General features: G+C 36.4%; 1 protein-coding gene across 1 annotated transcript; it reads left to right on the top strand.

Moving 5' to 3' along the window:
• Positions 1-5544: 5544 nt before the first annotated feature.
• On the top strand, positions 5545-20899 carry LOC107035848 (RNA polymerase II degradation factor 1). Its single transcript, XM_015253448.1, has 2 exons — positions 5545-5619; positions 18874-20899. Exons 1-2 carry the CDS (start codon positions 5584-5586, stop codon positions 20392-20394), a joined length of 1557 nt encoding a protein of 518 aa, XP_015108934.1. The 5' UTR covers positions 5545-5583; the 3' UTR covers positions 20395-20899.
• The last annotated feature ends 737 nt before the right edge of the window (positions 20900-21636 follow it).

The raw sequence follows: 21636 nt of genomic DNA, 5'->3' as shown, positions 1-21636 counted from the left end.
AGAATAGTTTGAATTGGAAGTACAACTTTCATTTATAATTTATTAAAGTATATCATCAAACTAAATTGAAGAAATCCTTTTTTTAATTGGAATTTAGCCTTTCAATAACTGAAAAAACAAAAAAAATCTAATTTTTCCTTTCTCAAAAAAAAAAATTCAACCATAATTTTTCTTTTATCCAAAACTTTAATTCAAAATTACAAGTTTTATCCGTCAAAGTTGTGGAGAAAATTAAAAAATATAATTATTCTGAGTTCGAATTAATGACACTAATTTGAAGCGACAAAAAATCAATTGTTCAATTGAAATTGTGAATTGTCTGACGAAAGTTCCCTCTTTCATCGAAGAATTTTCCCATTTTTTAAACAAAATAAGTTCATTAATTTAATAACTCCAAATAAATGATTAATGCATGTGCGAAAAATCCTTTTTCTCGAGGAAAGTGACTCCCAAGTTTTCACTTCAGCGAGTCATACTCCATACTGGGTCACCGTTCATCATCAGCAAGTAAAATTCACCTCTCATATTACAATCAATTACACTGAAGTAGAAAATCCCAGTGTTGGACTTGGTCTCCCAATGACTCCGCGGTTCTCGCTATTTCTCACTCGAAACGATCTCACACATTTACTCTCAAAATTTCACCCAACAATTATTCACCAATTCAATCTGCTATTAAATTTAATGTACACACAATGTCTGCTCGATGGAATTGAGTGAAGATTGAGTTATTACGATCAAATTTAATTAAAAAAACCGTAAGGATTCGTATTCGAACAATTTTTGTCATTTTAATAATTGTTTTTTCAAGTTGATACCAAATGTTAAACATTCGCGAAAAGTTTGGCTTTTATTCGAATTTTATTCAGAAAAAAACAATAGGTTTTTATTTTTCTGAACAACTTATTGTTGCAAAATTGTTTCTGTAGAAATTCCTAGGCCTAAATTTTCGTTTTTTGGTTCAATTTCCAAATGAGAGAATTAAAGAATTCAAGGGAACACATACTTAAAATTTATGTCAAGAAATTTCTATAAAAAGTATTGCAATAAAAGAAATTAAATACATTAATTATCAATTATTACATTCAAATTAGGGAATTTTTCATCAGAATTAGTGAAAAATTTACAATAGTCAAGCGTTGTTTTTATAGAAATTTTCTCTTGTATTGTTTTGCAAACTGTATTTGATTTAAAGAAAATTAATGTGGATTTTTCTTTAAAACTTATTCAGTTCCATTTTTTAAGTGAAAATTCTTGGCCTTGAATCCTCACACGAGCTTTATTTCTTACAGAAAAAAAGGAATCTTGGAGGAGAGAGTTCCATTGAAGATCAAAATCTCGTTTTTTTCTATTTAATATCCATAAAAAAAGCAGGAGAAAAAAAATGAACAGAACTTCCGATAGAATTCCAATAGAAATTTGATACAATTCCCCAGCGAAAGTGTTACCCTTTTCTGTCGATTTTTCCATGCGTGATCATAATCACAAACAGCTTCATTCAACACTCATTCAAAACTGAAAGTCTTTCAAGTCATTCAAAAATTCAATGTGTGGTGATTAATTTCGAAATTGTGACCATTTCTCTCCCTTTCCATTTTACCACGCACCATTAAGGAAAAGACTGAGATCCTTATCTTTTTGACTTTTTCTCTTTCACTTTTCAATTCCAGTGAGGCAAAAAAGTTTTCATTTCCCTTGTTCATCAGATACCAATGTTTCATACTTTCTTCATTAAGGAATAATCCATCAATTTCTCTTTTTTTAAAGAATTCAGTCGTTTAAAAACAATGACTATTGGATTAGAAATCAATTAGACTATTATCTGCATAATTATTCAAACGTCTATTGCTGAGAAGATTAATTACTCGGTATCAGATACATAAACGGGAGAAAGATCTGTTGAGAATCATCCTTGAATTTTTGTAAAATTTCGCAATTTTTTAAGAATTTTTCGTAAAACTTTAGTGGATAATGCAATAACTTCAGTACAAATTGAAATATTGCGCATAAAGGAAAAAGTTGAGGCAGAATTAATGAAAAATTCAAGTAATCGTCAAGTGAAATCCCATTTTGGACCTTTTTTAAAAACAAAAATACATTTTTGATCTCAGAAAATAGCATATATATTCGATTAATTAATAACATTGAATAAATACATCTCCACAACAATAATAAATGAGAAAATCTTTACAATATCAGTCCATAATACAATGTTTCAAAAAAAATTCATTTTTAATGCCGAAATTTCATGGAGTTTCCGAATTCTCTGGAAATTCAATGAAAATCCAAATCTTTGAGAAACAGAAAGTCAAGAATTCCACAATTTAGTTCAATTTTCAATGAAAACATGAATATTTAGTACTAAATTATCCTGAATTTCCTACTAATTTGAGATTCAAGAATATATTTAACTGAATTTTTCCACCCAATCGAGATTTTTATCGAATAATTGAACTAAAATTTACAGTTTTCGTAGATTTTTCCATAAATTGTGGACGTCCACATAAAAAGGGACCACTTTGTCGATTCCAGTTTCCGAGATATTCACGTTTTTGTCAGCAACTCCCATTTGCAGGAATGTTAAATTGTTTTTTCCATTTTCTCCAACGACGTCATTGTTGACCCCATGTCATTGTTGATCATGTTGGGCTCAAAATGTGCGGAATGTTATCAATATTATCAGAGTATATTTACATAACATCATATCGACAAAGTGGTCCCTTTTCATGCGGACGTCCACAAATTACGAATTTTTAATGACGGAATTCTCGAAAAATCCAGTGGAATTGTCAATTCATGAAAATTTCCAAGAAGTGTACCAAAAATTGAATCCAAAAACAATTAACTTCGGGATGAAGCAGTACGATACTGAGTGGAAAATGAATATTTCTCCCCGAATTGAGACGACAGGGAATGTCTGAAATAAGTAGATGAGGCTATTCCTTCCTTTCAGTTCATTTTGATTGAGAGCAAGCGACGGTTATATTTCAAAAATGTCTCGAGGTTTTCCTCCGCATGAATTCTGCATTCATTCAATACAAAAGTCCCTGATTTATGTTTCATTATTTTTACTTACAATATCTATGCGCGCGCTCCCGCGCGCGCTGACGTACTCATTTGTTCAAATGAAGAAATGGAATTCATTGAATTTCATTTTCTCATGAATACCTTATAAATATTGATAATGCATCAAAGAGAATTCGACTAATGATTGATGTGAATAGCGAAGTAGAGTAAAAGAATCTATAAAGAATTTTTCATTTTCAATTAATTATCTTCAATTTTTTTAAATAATCGGTCTCCATAAAAGGACAGAATTTATTAATTTCACCGATGATATATATACATGTGAAATATATATATTATATATATATATATGACGTGAAAACAAAATTTACCACTGAAGAATTTGAAATTGTCACTGAAGAATTTGAAAATGCCGCGTGTTTTTTTTATGAATAACTTCGTAGCACATATTGACCAATCAGAATTAAGGATTAGCGGTCAGGCAGTTTCGAGATATTTCGATATAAAACAACTTCACGTTTCTTTCATCTTTAGTAAATAGGATTCTCCTAGGCCTGAAAAAAAATTTTTTTTTGATACATTTATCGGCGATGGTTATCATGTGCATTCACCCAATACTTTAATTATTGCATAGGACTCGAGGGCCACAATAGACACTAGATTTTTTTTCAATTCTTAACACCTGATTCAATTCTTGTTGAATTTTTTTTTTACAAATACATTTACTTTCCGTTTGTAATGACCCCAGTCTGAGCTCAATTGCTCAATTTATTCTCGGCTTATGAATATTTTAAAGAATGTCTGAGGTGTCCATTTTTCCCCACCTTCCCCCATACTTTTCGTAAGGGGAAACTGTAAGATTATAATCAAATTCATTATAGTATGTTTTGAATAATAAAATTTAATCCTGTCATTGCTCTTATGCGTTGGCTTCACGCATGAAAAAATTCAATCGAAAACCTAGCGAATTCGCTAGAAAATTCATTAGCATTCTATAGGAATTCTATGGGGTTTCTATAGGATTTTTACTGGAATTCTATTGAAAAATTAGATTTGTTTTTTGCGCTGATTCTATTGGACATTTCATAAGAAAAAGTCAATAGATTTCGAATTTCTGTTTAAATTTTTCTCTTGAGATTTATTCTATAGGAATGCGTGGGCATCAATTATCTAAGTTTTTCGGATTCTGTAATGCGAAACAAAACAAAATCCAGCGAAAAAAGTTTCGAAAAATTGTCCATAATAATTAAAATAGAAAAAATCTCAACAGAAAAATTGAAAAATCGAAATCTATTGACAACTGAATCAGCACAAAAACCAAATAGAATTTTTCAATATAATTCCAAGAGAAAACCTAGCGAATTCGCTAGAAAAATCTATTAACATTCTATAGGAATTCTATGGGGTTTCTATAGGATTTTTACTGGAATTCTATTGAAAGATTAGATTTGTTTTTGGCGCTGATTCTATTGGACATTTCATAAGAAAAAGTCAATAGATTTCGAATTTCTGTCTGAAGTTTTCTCTTGAGATTTATTCTATAGGAATGCGTGGGCATCAATTATCTAAGTTTTTCGGATTCTGTAATGCGAAACAAAACAAAATCCAGTGAAAAAAGTTTCGAAAAATTGTCCCCAATAATTAAAATAGAAAAAATCTCAACAGAAAAATTGAAAAATCGAAATCTATTGACAACTGAATCAGCACAAAAACCAAATAGAATTTTTCAATATAATTCCAATAGAAAACCTAGCGAATTCCGTAGAAACTTCTATTGGAATTCTATAGGAATTCTATGGGGTTTCGATAGGATTTCTATTGAATTTTTTCACACGTATTTTTATGAAAATGAAATGAAAATGAAAATGACAACGAAATGTCCACTCAATCATGAAGTGTTAATGCTCAATTCATGATCTTGTGCCAAACGAATTGCCCTCAAGAGATCATGTAATCAATGCAGTATTGTATAAATATAATCTTAAAAAAAAAATTCCATAACCAGGGCATGTCGAACCACCGATTGTCTCCCTAACAATTCTCATTTTTACCCTATTATTTGTTATTCGGGGGCCTTTGAAAACCGCCTACGTATCATTCTCACGGTTGTGGATTGATTTCTGTCCCAACATCCGCCTTCGTTCATGTACCATACACCCTGAACCCGTTGTGTTATCCCCTCCCCTAATTTTTCATCACAATAATCGTTTTATGGGACTAGACCAATGCGTGTCGGCGGGCACCGTTTAAAAATATCCTTCATTTATACGCGTTATTCTTCGATTTGGCAATTGGCTGTGTTCATTAACTCTCGGCGATCTCAATTGAGCTCCTTCGAGTGATCTCTCGGTTTGGGTTTACAGCGAGTCTAGGTAGTCAAGGGGCCCCCTACGCCGTCATCCAGGTGGCTGTCTCCCATTCTCCCCCACTCTCACCGGTTTCAAACTGTCCGGTGTAGGTTATAAAGCAACGTGATGCCAACTATCTCGCTGCACTCTACTCAGTGAAATCGAAAGAGATACTGGTGAATTCTTAGCAAGTTTCGTACCACTATTTATGGTTATTGCGCGCAACATGAGGTTTATTATTTTGGTATGTTTATAGTGATATTTTTTTAACGCTCTTACTAACTCGCGTTGTTTTATTCTGTTCCATTTAATTATTTGAATTTTTTTAACTCATTGAATTTTCGTTTGTTTTTTTTTCAATTTCTTAAAACAAATTTTCTTTATGTCGCGCCGTGCAATAAGTCGAGTTTATCGCACGCTGCGCTTCGCGCAGCCTGCTCAAATCTCGACTTCTGCACGACTTGACATAAAATATTATAGAGCACTCGGTAACAAATTTCGTTTTCAACGAATGTGTAGTTTACAGGCCGAGCCGAAGGCGAGGTCTGTACACACATTCGTTGAAAACGAAATTTGTGCCCTTGTACTCTAATGTACTATTAAAAATTGTTTTAAAAAATTGTTCTTTAGATTTTTTGCATTTTTTTGTCAGTTATCAGTGTTTTTCCTTAATGATTGTGAAATTAATTTTTCAAAAACAAGAAAAAAACAGAACGAAAATGGGAAAATATTTAATTTCCGCAGACATAGATTTTTACTGTTAATTGTCCTATAATTACAAACAACATCCATTAAATCCATCAACTGAAGGTGAAAGCACAAACCCCTTGAAAAAATATGGAGCGGTCTTTAATATTCCCATCATATCCGAAATTTCGTCACGCATTTCAAATTTTGTTTGCATTTTTTTGTCAATTATTAGTATTTTTCCTTAACCCCTCATGGACGGGGCCCTTTTGTTACCAAGCATAGTGTGTGCTCAATACGACTCGAATTCGATTATTCCTAATGAATGCAAAATTATGAAGCTAATAATGATGTGAAAATAATTATGTGAAATTAATTTTTCAAAAACAAGAAAAAAGCAAACAACAAAAAGTTGAAAAATATTCAATTTTCTCAAACATAAATTTTTACTGCTGATTGTCCTACAATTACAAACAACATCCATTAAATCCATCAACTGAAGGTGAAAGCACAAACCCCTTGAAAAAATATGGAGCGGTCATTAATATTTCCGTCACATCCGAAATTTCGTCACTCATTTCAAAATAGTCAAAGCGCGCCCGGTCCGAGTGACATTAAAGATGTGGTTCAAAGGAAAGGAAAAAAAAGAAAGTGACGATGAATTTGGTAGCACAATAGAATATGTAACACACGTAATGGTCACTTGGCTAGAAACTTCTGGAAAGTCACATGCGATTGGATTCCACTGGAAAGTTATTAACAAACTCTAAATAATTTTTTACATTCCCGGTATCATGACATTTAGTAATTTTCATAATCTATCAGTGACATCGATCCGAGGTTTTTCGTGCCCCTCGTGTGATCAATGACGGTGAAATCTTGGGCATTAAATGAATTGCGAAAGCGAGCCTAATGGGAACGCATGACAAAGCTTAAGACAGAGGCGTCTTTTATACTTATTCGCAATCGAAAATAATCCGATGAATTTTTCATACGTTCGATCAATTGATTGGCTTTCACCGATTTTCCCCACTGGCATGTACCCAATCATCGATAAAAATACATTCGTAACTGAATATTCACACAAAGTGCAGAAATAATTATTTAAATTACAATTGATTACGTCTTATTCGTGGGATTTTCTTGTTACTCTACTTTCATACCTGGGACAGAGACGAGGAGCACTTAAAACATTTTAAATTATTACATCGTACTGATTTACAACTCGGCAAATTATACGAGAGAGTCATGGCCTCTCTTCTTAAGCAAGTTTACTCGTTAAATATAATCGTAAAACCAAAAACTGTGCCAAACAAAGAGCGTTGAGGTGCTTCAACAAAAACTTAATGTTTTCCATGAATTTTTAAATTATTTGGGTCGAATTGCACTCTTAGGTGCTACATCTATTGGAGTGGATGAATGATTGAATGGAGTTTTGGATATGTTGCCATTTTCTAATGGGGCTTTTGCACGAATTTTTTTATTTCGCGATCTGAAATTTGAATGGAAGACATTTTTGGCATACTTGTTTTTTCTTTGGTGAATAGTGAAGAATTTAGGAGCTGTAGGCTATTGAGCATGTCTATATTGTCAATTCATAGTTGTCTAGAAATTGTGTTACCAGATTTTTTAGTAAACGAAGTCTCCAGTTCCAGTATAATGCATACATGACATGTATGCGTGGAATGACAAATATGTATATCTAATATTTTTCATAGAATTGTTATATAATACGGTAAAATATATTTAAAAAAATTTTTTTTCTATTTCATTGGTTTTATCGGAGTAATTCTCGATTTGAAACCCCTCCTCTAGCCTGCCACCCCTCCTTTCTTTTTCTCTCATTGTTATCTGCGGTATCATGGCCGTCTCGGTAAAATATAATTGTAAAGCCAAAAACTGTGGTGGACAAAGAGCGTTGAGGTGCCTCAACAAAAACTTAATGCTTCCCGTGAATTTTTAAATTATTTGGGTCGAATACACTCTTCGGTGCTAAGAATTTAGAAATTGTAGGCAATCGAGAATATCTATATTGTCAATTCATCGTTGCTTAGAAATTTTGTTACCAGATTTTTTAGTAAACGAACTCTCCGGTTCCAGTCATAATGCCTACATGACATGTATGCAGTATGAATATAAATATGAATGAATTGTCATATAATTTGGTTAAATATAATTGTCAAGCCAAAGGCTGTGTCGAACAAAGAGCGTTGAGGTGCTTCAACAAAAACTTAATGTTTTCCATGAATTTTTAAATTATTTCGGTCGAATTGCACTCTTCGGTGCTACATTTATTGGAGTGGGTGAATGATTAAATGGAGTTTTGGATACAGTGAATTCCCTAGTGGGGCTTTTGCACGAAATTTTTTCATTTCTGGATATGAAAGTTGAACGGAAAATGTTGAACATACATTTTTTTGCTTCGATGAATAGTTGAGATTCCAAGAGTTATAGGCAATTGACAATGTCTATATTGTGTCACAATGCATACAATAGTCCATGACATGTATGTATAGAATGAAAAATACGTATCTAATTTTTTTCATACAATACAGCTAAGTTCAGGAATGGCAATCAATCTTTTGATTCTCCAATATTAAAAGAACTTCCGGCTTACATCGATCAAGGTTTAAATACACTAATCGAAATTAAAAAATAGTGAGATAATTCACAATCTCAATTTCCAATTGATAATGAATTAAATGTTTAAAAATATGGAACTATAAATTTTTTATTAATTAGATGATACTAAATTTCTTATAAGGGATTGCCGATTATCCAAATAATCTCAATCTTTCTAACTCACGTACTGATTAATGAATAACTCGAAATTTGACTTTTTAAATTGATGATTACTTCAATAATTAAAATTTGAGAGTGATATTCACTAATTGACTACTTAATAATTTAACAGTAATTATAATTTACGGATATGGCTATCCCTGGTTGAGGTATATCCCAAGGTTAATCCCTATGGATTTCCGGAAAAAATTCTGAATAACTTAATTTATTGCATTCTCTATTATTGTAACTTATTGAGTTTTACTATTTTCATGTGTTGATGATGCCGGTAACAATAACTGTTTTAATCAAATACGAAACTATTTGTTAATTAATTTATTGAATCAAATAAGTAATGCTTTCACGAAATTTCCATTTTTTCGAGTTGAATATCGCAGAAACTATGTAGTACAAAATTTTACAAAAAATTCAAGGTATTCAGAATTTATCAATGTATCACGGGGGACCTATAACCCCCGTTTGGACTATGCCTAGCGGGTTAGAAGCCCGCATTTCATTATTTATTATCTCCTAAACTGTGTAGTACAGCTAGTTAGCACTTTTTTGAATAGCTGGGGGCTATTATAAACATTATCTACGAAAAACAAGGGGACAGTCGTAAGAAAAACGTGTTTTCTACGGATATAGCTTAAATATAGTCGTGAAAACCAATAACTATGCCAGAGAGCGGTGAGGTGCCTCGACAAAAACTTAATGTTTCCTATGAAATTTTAAATTATTTGGGTCAAATTGCCTTCTTCGGTGCTACATTTATTGGAGTGGATGAATAATTAAATGGAGTTTTGGATATGTTAAATTTCGATTTGGAATTCAAAAGAGGGTTGAAGTGCTATGCTTCAACGAAGACGTAATAGTTTCCATGATTTTTTTTAAATTATGTGGATCGAATTACACTCGTCGATGCTAAATTTATTGGAGTGGATGAATATTCAAATGGTGTTTTTAATATGTTGAATATCCATATAGTGATTTTGCACGAAATTTCTTACTTTGAGTATGTGAAATTTGAATGGAATTAATAGACACGTATTTTTTTCCCTCGATGAATAATTGAGAATTCAGAAATTATAGGCAATTGGCATATATATTTTGGTGTCATAATGCATACAATTGTCTAATCTAATGTTTTCCCATTCCATTTCGCATTACATCATTTCATTCAATGAAGAAAATTCATTCAACAATCAGTAGCACCGAAATTACATTCTGAAATATTTTAGTATTTTTTTTTTACATTTCTAGTCATAAAGCAGTAATGAAAAAATAATGACTAGGTTTAAACACCGTCAATAATTTTCAATTACAAAGTTCTCAATTTTCGTATACTTGAGGAGAAAAAAAAAGAATTCATTGTTTTTTTACGACAAAAAATCTCAAATTATTGATTTCATTAGACGTTGATTTAAAATGACGAAATGTGAATATATTTCATCAATCCCAACAATCCGAAATATTCTCCGAATTCTTGAAAAGGTTTCGCAATTCCCACTAGATAATTTTGTATTGAAACTGATTAATCGAAAGTGATGATGAATTTTTTTTTAAGAAGAATGATTTCCTCTAAATATGAAGGTTAAATTCTCACGCTCAAAACATACTTGTGAGGGTCAAATTTAAATTTTACGTGAAAACATTGAAAAAAACTTGGATTCGAATGTTAGTGCTGATCCGTCCGCATCAGCTATATCCATCGAACATCGTACGCGCCGGCAATCGCTCCCCATTCGAAAAAAAAACCCAATGAATCTCATTACGCAACTTCACCTGACAGATACTTGAACCCCTGGAAGTGGATACGATCCGCGGTCGGTTAATTAATCCTCCTCTTCCTCTTTCTCATGTATCCAGCGCGTCACCGATATGAGCCTCACCTTCATCATCTTATCCGAAGTATCATCGTAAACCCAATTCCCAGTCATCAACTTGTCACATCCATCGGCAGCGAATTCATTTGCGACCCCAGCGCCCTGCAATAGTGACTCCCACAAGAGCGCCCTCTTCCCACGCGTCCCCCCACCGCGAGTCCGTGTTTATTGAAATTTTATTGGTTTTTCGATGATTCAATCCAAGAATTCAGTAACGAAGCGGTAAAATGGTTGGAGCCGACTCAACTCTCATCTGACTTTTCGACAAATATCTCTGAATCTAAGGGAGATAACGAAATTTTTGTAATAACCTTTTTTGTTGAGCGAGTTGAGTTCTACAGAAAAGGTCAAGTCAAAAAATTCGCTATTTCCCATGGATTCCGAGATATTCGTTGAAAACTAGCAAATTGGCAAAATCGACTTGAATCGTTTTATCATTTTTTACTGAATTCCTCTTGTTTTCTCAGATAAGAGTATTCAGTGGGAAAAAATTGATAGATATTCATTTTGTGATACAAATTTCTAAGGAATCTATCAATCCCTTACGGATATCCAAGTACTTTGATTATCTTTTCTCCAGCGAAATCCTTTTCTAATTTTGTAGTTGAATCAGAGCTTTTATTATTTTTAAGTTTAAATAATAAAATCATTGTAAATTTAGGATGTTGGTTCACGTCCGTGTAATAGTTCATTATGAGGTGGAATCATGAGGATTTTGGACACAGTAAAAACCGCACTATCTCATGGTGAAATATCGCGACGTTTCGATTAAAATTTAATCTTCATATCAGGCTCTAGAAATTAATTACAAGAATCCATCAGTTTAAAAATATATTAACCTAAAATTACATTGCGTCACTTAAAGGACCTAATAACAATTAAACTTTTCAAAAAAATTTGAGGACCATGTCTAGAATACCTTGACATCGATAATGATTTGTCGGTATAAAAACTATTTTCTCAATGTAAAATATCCGGAAACATAGGGTCAAATGGGGATCAAATGAAAGCTCTGATGTTCAACTACAAGAGTAGAAAAGCACTGCTCTGAAGAAAAAATAGCCAAAGTACTTGGATATGCTTAACCCTCGATCGGTCGCGTCATGGCGCCCGCGCCGTTCTGTCTCGATTTTTATTTTTTACGCTGAAACGTTGTTGAGAAAAAATCGGAAAAAATTGGAATTCCTACTTTCCACCATGTCAAACATTTTAACAATTTTTGTTCTGTGCATCTTTGCACCGATCAAAAATTAAAATTCCTTAAAAGTTCGACTCGGTCAAAATCTCTGTGTTTAACCTGCAAATGTCAAATTTTCGCACCGAATGAAAATCAATTTTTGAATAATGTTTTCGCTTTTCTCGTTTTATACTGATAGTAGCTGTCAGTTGGAAGTTCAAAGTTATTCGTTTAATCATAAATACATTATTTTTTTGAACTTTTTTTTTCTCAAAATGGTAAAATACACGGAACGGCGCAGCGCTCATCACGCGACCAGATACGTTTGGTGGAGAGGTGCGACCACTCGAAGGTTAAGGATATCCCAGTACTTTTTGGTTTCCCAACGCCCACGGAAATTGTTTGAATTTAACAAACATTATTTGCATAAAATAAACGGGTTTATGTAAATAGCTTTCTTAAACCGTTCATTCGCACTTGAACTTGATTCGTGTTTCCACTTGAATTCACACCAAATGGATAGCTTCTCAAAAATATAAATAAATATTTTCTTAATCCAAATAAATAATTCATTGCTTTGCGATAACATAATCGTTTAGGCGAAGAAGAGAACGAAATTATTACTATTTATTGTACGGGGACAGTACTATGATTTTTAAATTCGTGGGTTATATTGGAATGGGATTTCTCATACATTGAAGATCCATTAAATATCTCTAAAAACGAATAAATAGCGCAAAAAAATTAATTGCTTATGCGGAGCAAACGAACAATAAACAATTGATTACTTTGCACTAATTATTCGTTTTTAGGCACATAGAATCATCGTCAACGCATGAAAAATCTCACTCCAATCGCCCGCGACTTTTAAAACTCGGCAGTCTCCCCTTAAATGACTTATTCCATATAATTGAAGCATTTGCATAAAGTGAATAATAAAAAATCAATTGGAGAGTTTTACTTCATTCAAATGCATCATTCCTCTGAATATATCGATAATCCCGGCCGCCTTGCGCCACAAAATCATTCACAATTCATACCTTAACATTAATTGATTCATCAAGATGTAACATCAGTTTCGCTCATTCACCCATCCGGTTTCTTCATCTTACGAATCAACCCCAGAGGCCTTAATTGCACCTAGACACGGATCGCATGCGGTAGTAAACACGTGGTAGTAAACACTTTCCGCATTTTTACCATAAAACGTTTTTTTTTTCACCTGGAAGTATCAGCAGTTGATGTTTGTCATCAACTCCGACTGGAAAAACCGGAATACCTAAGTTAAAAGAATGTCAGATTGTGTAATGCATTCTAATTGCATTAATGAAGCCAGAGGGAGAGAGAGAGAGAGGGAGAGAAAAGGACCATTTGAAATGGAAATGGATAAATGTGGAAGTGAAGGCTAATTGCGACTGAAATAAGGAAAACTTAACAGGGCATGTACCTGGGTATGATTGACTCATTGTGAGTCCAATGACCCTGCTTTCTGTGGTGGCAGTTTTCTCGTACGCAGGCGAAAATTTCTATTCTTCCCACGCATCCCAACGTCTCTTTCGATGGTAAAGGCACGCGTCAATGGCTGTTTCTTCGTCGTATATAGATTGCTATTGCCTACTAGGTACTCGTGGCGATTGTGGCCTCTTGGGGTTTCACTTTCATTTTTTTCCGTCCTTGGAATTACGGAAATGTACTGTAAAATGGGATATGTGGGATTTGGAATAGGAGATTGGAGTGCATGAGACATTCGGGATGGGGGATCAGGGGTAATGAGAGTGATTTATTCAAGTTTTATTGGAATTTATGGGGAAATTCGGATTCTAGTTGACTGAATTTTTCGCGAAAAAATGAAAATAATTTTTGAATACTGAAGTATTTGGAGACAAATGCTTAAAAATTCTTCCGATAATTCCAGGGATTTAACAAGTTATACATAACCGTTACAGTTTTTCAATTTTTAAATTTTTAATTATGAAATTTACTAATTAAATTGTTTGAGAATAATTTGAAAAATGTAATTTTTGCAACAAAAAATCTCTTTTTTAAGCATTTGCTTCTTATCAATAATTCTGTAGAAATCATCTTCAGGGGAGAATAATAATTGCTTATAGATTATTAATAAAAAAATTTCATTTTGAAAAATCACAACAAAAAATTGTCTTCTTCAGGGATTTTGTGAAATAAATAAATTTTAATTGCATTTTACAATACATTTCCGAATTACGGCAATAATGAATCCATCAGGAGTGATTGACTCAGTAGTTTTATTGGAATTTATGGGGAAATTCGGGATCAGAGCTGACTGAATCTTCCGTGAAAAAATGGAAATAATTCTTGAATATTAAACCATCTGGAGCGAAATGTTCAAAAATTCTTGCGAAAATTTGAGGGATTTGGCGATATTTACAAAACTTTTACCGTTTGTCAATTTTTTTATTTAAATTGCGATTTCATTTGTTGATTAAATTGCATGAAAAAAATTTGAAAAATATAATTTTTGCAAGAAAAATCTCTTTTTCAAGCATTTGGTTCTTATCAATAATTCCCTAGAAATCATCGTCAGGGGAGAATAATAATTGTTTATAGATTATTAATAAATAAAAACATCTTGAATAATCCCTACAAAAAATTGTCATTTAGGGATTTTGTGAAATAAATAAATTTCATTTGCATCAAGTAAATGAAGCTTTTATTCAAACTTGGTCTTGATTTTTATCTAGATAAAATAAATAGTCTTTTAAATATTAAAAAATGGTTCCTTGATCTAAAAAAGAATGTATCATTTAGAAATGCAACCATCTCTTGGACTGGGAAGAGAACAGATTTGGAATGAATTTTTTTTTACGGCCCTTTTTTCGGGTCCCATTTGGCACTCTATTCACCCTATGCATCCACCCCTAATGAATTAATTATAAATGTCATATAACTGAACCATTTCCCTTGAAATAGAAATGTGTCCATTAATTGTCGATGAGAATACGGTTGGACTGCACCCAAAAATTCTAAATACAAATGTTTATTTTACTTAAACGCATTATTTTTTGAGTCGTTATAATAATGAGACCATACTTCAATGACAAATTCAGTAGCGAAGCGGTAAACCGGGTTAAGTCGATTTTGACTCTTGGCCATTTTTTGACAAATATCTCGGAATCCAAGAACGATAGCAAAATTTTGCTCATTACCTTTTTTATAACCCTCAGTTGGCTGTACAAAAAAGGTCATGACAAAAATTTTTCTATCTCTTTTAGATTCCCAGATATTCGTCAAAAACTGGTAAATAGTCAAAATCGACTTAGCCCGGTTTACCGCTTCGCTACTGAATTTTTATTTCAACATTATAAAAAATTGGAAATTCATTAAGATGAATAAATAAATATCCAAGTCCATTAATTTCCAACAAAAAATAGATTCGAATGTATTATTCTTCGATGTATAACAATAACAAAAACAAATTTTATTTACAAATTATTTTGCATTATAGAATACAATCCAATTTTATTCGTAATTCAATCTCTCAATAAATCGTGGCACGCGCATTTTGTATCAGTCCACACCGAGTACTTACCTTCCCTTTCTCTGGAAAGTCCCGGAACGACTTGGAAACTCGGCCAGTAAAGGCGTGGTGCCCCGGCATCGAGCGAAAACCAAACGGCGCCTCGTGTGTGCACACAAAAAAGCCCCCCCCACTCATACATCTGTGTGTGACTGGCATGCCCGTAGTGATTACGGCGCTCGGTTGAGCGTCACGATTTTCCTCAACCCAAGTCTCAGAGGTATCCCCGAGTCATTAGCTCCACACAAGATCCTTTCGTTGGATTCGAAAACAACTGGTATTTCCTTTCTGCTGAATTTCATTTCCTCCTCGCGAACAATTCCGACCGTCTGGAATGATAAATTCTAAACGGGCCATGAAAAGTAAATTTAATGCACTTCACACATCTCCATTATTCACCCACTCTAAACTTGACTGTCATTGTTATCAATGACCTTGGGAATGTTCCTCAACACTAAAGACCATTTTCCTCCCATAATTATCACCCGAATTAATTGTAGATGTCGTTGTACTTCCGCCGGCTTTCACCAGCCACGCATAAATCGAAAGACAAAGGACTTCATATATTATTCATCAAACTAATGTGAAAATCCACCTATTTTTCTTCCCCCGATTCTATTATTCATCAAGAGAAAAAGTGAATAGAAAAAAAAATCCCCGAGAAATTTCAATTCAATGCATTCTATACAAATCCTAACCTCCCAAACCGGTTTAATTCCTAAAGGAAGGGCTCCACCATTCACGTAATACCTCGTCTCAAGGACATTTAACATTCACAAATAAAAATTAACAAGTTTAACCCGGCGCGATTATTCAGGAATTCCCCGGGGGTTGAACACTGACAAAGCCGGAATTTTTATCAACTTTCTTTCACTCAAGTACTTAAAAGGGACTCTTAATAGAGGCGTGGTTGAGGCATTACCTTTTCGCCAGACTATGGTTCAAGGAGAGCGGGCGCGAGTTACAACGGTCTCAATCTAAATCTCACGCTAGGTCGCACAAGAGCCGGGCCTCGCCCCGGATTCGGGTCACATATATAAAATCAACTGTTTGTTACGTAATGTTACACAAATGCCGTGTGTTCTCACAATTTCATAGTTTCAACTATTCTGCCCCGGAAGTTCAGACATTTTTACTCATCTGAATATTCTCAAAACCTCGTAACAATCTGATCCTTCTTCTTCACCGATCAGGAAAAAAAACATAACGGTATAATTTTTATAATTAAATTCCCTGCGATTAAAATACTTATGAATATGTTGATTGAGTGATGCCGAGCGCAACCAGCACTCTTTCCTCGCTCTCATTTTCACTTGCCCCTTGAGAACCCTAGCTTTACATACTTTCTTCCTCGTTGTACTTCCTAGGTGTTCCATATAGAAGTTGAACACACGGTGAACCGGTTATCGGACACCAAGAACCATCAGTCAACACCGTTGAATCACCATTTATTTACACAACCACTTGTTTTTACCTGATTAGTAACGTTAAATAAACCGGCAAATAATGTTAAATAGTAAATATGTCTTCACGCGCATCTGAAGCAGTTGCGATACATTGGTTCTCACGGTACAAAGCGCACCGAGTATGTGTCATGTTTTATTTTCCAGTGTGTGTTGCTGCATTGGCAAACCTGTGAAGTAACACCTTGTTAAAGATCACTTTTAGCTTTCTTTGATGATTATTTTCGTTGTATTCCTCGTAGCTATCAATTTTGGTTATATTTCGGATTTGGGGAGTGTAAAAATTGAAATATTCCCACGTTTCCCGCCAGACATAAACTCCCCGACGGGAATCCCCGAGCTTCAACTACCGTCAAAAGCTTGGTTCGACCTCGTCTTGTCGAGTGTTGGTAAACAAGATTAGGCCATAATTCAGCCAATGGCGCATTTTGAGCCGTGGCTACCAGAATCGAACCAAGATGGTCGAAGAGTGCACCAGGGGAGCGATTTTGCTCGTTTTATGTCGACATAAAATCATAAATTTCAATCAATCCTAGTTGAGTATTTCGAATCCAGGACTGTCATTGGTTGGAATTTACGATTTTATGTCGACATAAAACGAGCAAAATCGCTCCCCAACTGTTGAGAAGACGGAAAGGGAGACTTATTTGTAAAAACTCTCAGGGCTGAAGGAAGGAGGGAAGGAGAGAATAATAATAATAATTGCGATAGTAATTACAAAGATCGAATCTTCAAGTACAATGAAAAATTAAAAGTCTGGGGTCATAGAAAATACTCAGGCGGGAGGAGAGGAGGTGGAGGGGGATATTCTTTTCACATCTTGCGAATAACCAGGTCATTAATAAACAATGAAATCGAAATTAATCAGGATTAGGGGAGAGTAGGGCAAAACGGACCACTGACAGAAAATTGGTAATTTTTGTTTTTTTTTCTTTCCTTCAAATCAGGAACACTGAATGTGTTGAATTAAAAGTGAGTTTCAGGATCATAACCCTCACAGGGGTTGTATAGTTTTTGCTTCCATTCGGAAGCAAAAACTATAAAAAAAAATTGAAAAATTATCAAATTTCTGTCAGTGGTCCGTTTTGCCCTAGGGGTCCGTTTTGTCCGCCTGGTCCGTTTTGCCCTACCCTCCCCTATATTTAAAAACACATTCAGCGAAGAATGGAATCGAGAAGTTCATATGAGGATTTCAATTAACAGTAATAAGAATTGCGCGGTAGGCTAGTGGTTAAGGCGTTTCGATCATTTTTACTGGTTACGACCAGTTTTACTGGCCAATTGCTGGTCACACCAAATTACAAAAAACGCCGCAGGACCTGCCAATTATTATTATGTTAAAAATACAAAACCACATTGTTGAGATGCGAAGCGTCCGAAGCCGTATGTACAGTCGAACACTAAAGTTCGTGAACAGCCTGAAGTTGCATTCTAAGTATTCTGCATACGAACTTCAGTGCTCGACTGTGTTCTCCGTTATAAATTTCTACCCATCCTACCTACGTTTTATCATGTGTATCCCGTAGACACTAAATCCAACAATTTTGTTCCACTCTGTAAATGTAAACTTTGGCTAAATAAACATGTTTTATAGAACAAAAAAAGTGTTTAAGGCGTAGGACTAGTGATGTTAGGGTCATGCGTTCGAGACCGGCTCGGGGTGGTTATTTTAAGTTAAACAAATTAGGGATTTTCACTCAAAGATGCGTTCGGGGTGGATGATTAGAAGATGATCAATCATAAAAGTGATTGAATGAAAATTATTTTTGATTTTTTTAATCATTTAAATCAATAAACCTGACTGGTGACCGAGTCAGGCCCATTTCGGGGCTCAACCAGCCTTGGATGCTTATCTTGGCCCATGACTAGCCAAGGTCGGGCCGCCCTTCGACCAAGTTTGTACCACTTGTTAATTCCTACCTGGGCTAACTTCTCTTTCCCGTTGCAGGCATGCCTTTTGGCGTTGAGCACAGCGAGACGAGTGGAGATTCGTCCGCGCGTGGCCGAGCCCCAGGTGTACTACGAGGATGAGGACGCCCAAGTGGAAGAGGAATACTCCCCGAGTTCCGAGATCTACCAGCCGAGAACCCGAGCCCTCCCCTCTCCCCGTTCCAAGGACACATTGAACCCCTCCAAAGCCCCACCAGTCCAGACAATCCGAAATTACAACAAAGTCAACGACGACGGGTCATTCACCTTTGGTTACGAGGCAGCGGACGGTTCCTTCAAGGAGGAGACCCGCGGAACGGACTGCGTGGTCCGGGGAAAATACGGTTACGTCGATCCCGACGGTAACAAAAGGGAATTCACCTACGTCTCGGGGAACCCCTGCGATCCAAACGCCCCTAAGGAGGAGGAAGACGACGACTTGCCAAGAAAAGCCGACGACGATGACCTTCCTGGACCAGCGAACTACCCGTCTGTTCGCCCGCGTCCGGTCCAGAACTACCCGAGAACAACGACCCCGCGAGCCCCAACCACCATCTTCCAGACGGAGTACGCCCTCCAGGACGACGACGCGAGCCAAGAGCTGGAAGAGGAGGAGCCGAAGGTCCTCATCAGGCCGACGGCCTTCCGCAGCCGCCCCCGCCCGAATTACCTCCAGGTGAACCCGATCCAGGGTGAGTCTCTGTACTCCGTGACCCCAGCGGCAGCCACCACCCAGACTACAGCGGCCACCCCCTACCGCTCCACCCCAGCCCCTAGGTATCAGAGTCTGGCGAGCCCGACCCCCACCCGCTACCAGCCAACTCCGGCCTACCAGGCCCTCGAGAGCAGCTCAACCCCTCGGTCAATCCATCGAGAACGACCCCAATCAGTCGCCATCACCCCACGACCCCACGTCCAGCAGGTGGCAGCCCAGTATGTCTCGCCTAGCAGCACAGAACGCCCCGGGGTAGTTTACGCCACGCAAAGAAGCACCACAGCTGTTCCCCGTGTGTCCCCCAACGACATCCACTTGAATTTCGCTGCTGAACTTGAGCGCTACGTCAACACAGTGCCCGTTAAGAGTCGCCCGGCGCAGCCCAAGGGGCCGATTTATCAGTCCGAGTTGGTCTACGATCCCAGTAGTGGTCAGTACAACACACAACTGTATCAGAGTCTTCCACAGACAACTGGAGATTTTCGTTTGAATCATAAGCTTCAACCTTACGTAGCACAATCCTCCCAGTCGTTGTTGGGTCTTCAGCAGCTTCAGCCGATTCAGCAGGCGTCCAGACCGGCACCGGCGCGGCCGACCCAACCGCAGGAGTCGATTTATCGGCAACAGCAGTCGGAGCAGTTGCTGCAGTCTCAGCAGCTGTATGCTCAACAGCAGCGTCGCCAGCAGCAGCCGGCACTGCCACCGCAGCGGGAACAGCAGCACCAATATTATTATACTCTGGCTCCACAGACCAGAGGGGGCAGTCAGTCGCTCTCCGCTGGGCAAATCGATCAATTCCTTCGTGGTAGCACTGCTGGATTTTAATTGATTTCATTGGAATTTGTCGGTTGAGATTTTACTGATTCGTTTGAGGCAGGTGATGGGTCGGGAGGGGGCACGGTTGACTCAAGTGAATCGTTGAAACTAGATCATTTTGATGTTCTGGGGTCGTTTGCCGTCAGATGACTGCTGTTGGTCGTCGATCGATGGTCGATCGCTGGTCAGCTGTTGATCGCTTGTCAATTGCTGGTCCTTTGTCAATCGGTCGATGGTTGATGGCTGGCTGGTGATCAGTCGATCGATCGTCAATCAGTGGCCAATACGCAATTTTGGTCGGATGATGGTCGATCGGTGGTCAATACTCAATGTTGGCGATCAATTTTGCTGGGCGAAAACATCGGAATCGCTGTACAAGTGCGATGAAGATGAATTTATGGTTCTATATGTGCATGTAGCCTATTCTTATTTTGCCGCGATACCGTAGGGTGAAATCACTGATTAATTAATTTAATTTTTCGAGTGTTTTTATTTTAAAACTTTTTTTGCGTTTAACCCTAGTCTGGTCACCAAACGCGACCCTGCGACTTTGGCCACCTCCGCGGGGATTCCCCGCCGTGTTATTTAGGCTTTAGCGTTGCCGAATTCACTCTACACCGCCCGGGCGCGTTTAGCGAGCTTCCGGCAACGTCGCGTCATGGGCAATTTCATTTAACGTGGGGAAAAATAATTCATCAGTCCGAAATAATTTGGTTTCTTTAGGAATTTTGGGAAATATGTTGTTCTCAAAACGACTATAATTTTTTAGACACTTCAATTGACAAAGTCAAATTTTTTGAATTTTTTCGGTTAGCCAGTCAATTGTAATTGAAGAAAAACGACGCGCGGCGGGGTTTCCCTCATAGGGTGATTAATCTAGGGTTAAATTTGTCATATCAGTAGAGTCGTGGAAGTCCACACCGTCAACGCCCACGTCGTGAATCCTGGGTTACGCTAAGAGCTGGTGGGGTTCAATTATTACACGGAGAGAAATATTCAATAAAAATTACGCATCTTTTCCGTAATTCCGGAGCGAAATGTGATTGTAGGAAATTTGACGGAACTGTCACGGAATTTTTCCGGAGCGTTCCGTAATTTTTACCTTAATCTCCTGTGAAAAATTACGATACCGTCCCTTAAATTTTATGAGTCGACTCCGTAGTCGGTGAGTGAATTGTGAGTTCCGTAATTTTTGCTAAACATTTATCTCCCTGTACCTCACTACTCAGTAAACAAAATTTTCCACGTGTA

Source organism: Diachasma alloeum, unplaced genomic scaffold (assembly GCF_001412515.2).
Source record: "Diachasma alloeum isolate Michigan unplaced genomic scaffold, Dall2.0 Dall_scaffold_00201, whole genome shotgun sequence".
Lineage (NCBI taxonomy): Eukaryota > Metazoa > Arthropoda > Insecta > Hymenoptera > Braconidae > Diachasma > Diachasma alloeum.
This window is presented reverse-complemented; position numbering and strand designations above follow the sequence as displayed.

Excerpts from the sequence above, each read along its gene's own strand:
- LOC107035848 (XM_015253448.1), top strand. The coding sequence starts at position 5,584 with ATGGTTATTGCGCGCAACATGAGGTTTATTATTTTG. Across the intron at positions 5,620-18,873 it reads ACATGAGGTTTATTATTTTG|GCATGCCTTTTGGCGTTGAG; the intron begins GTATGTTTATAG and ends TTCCCGTTGCAG.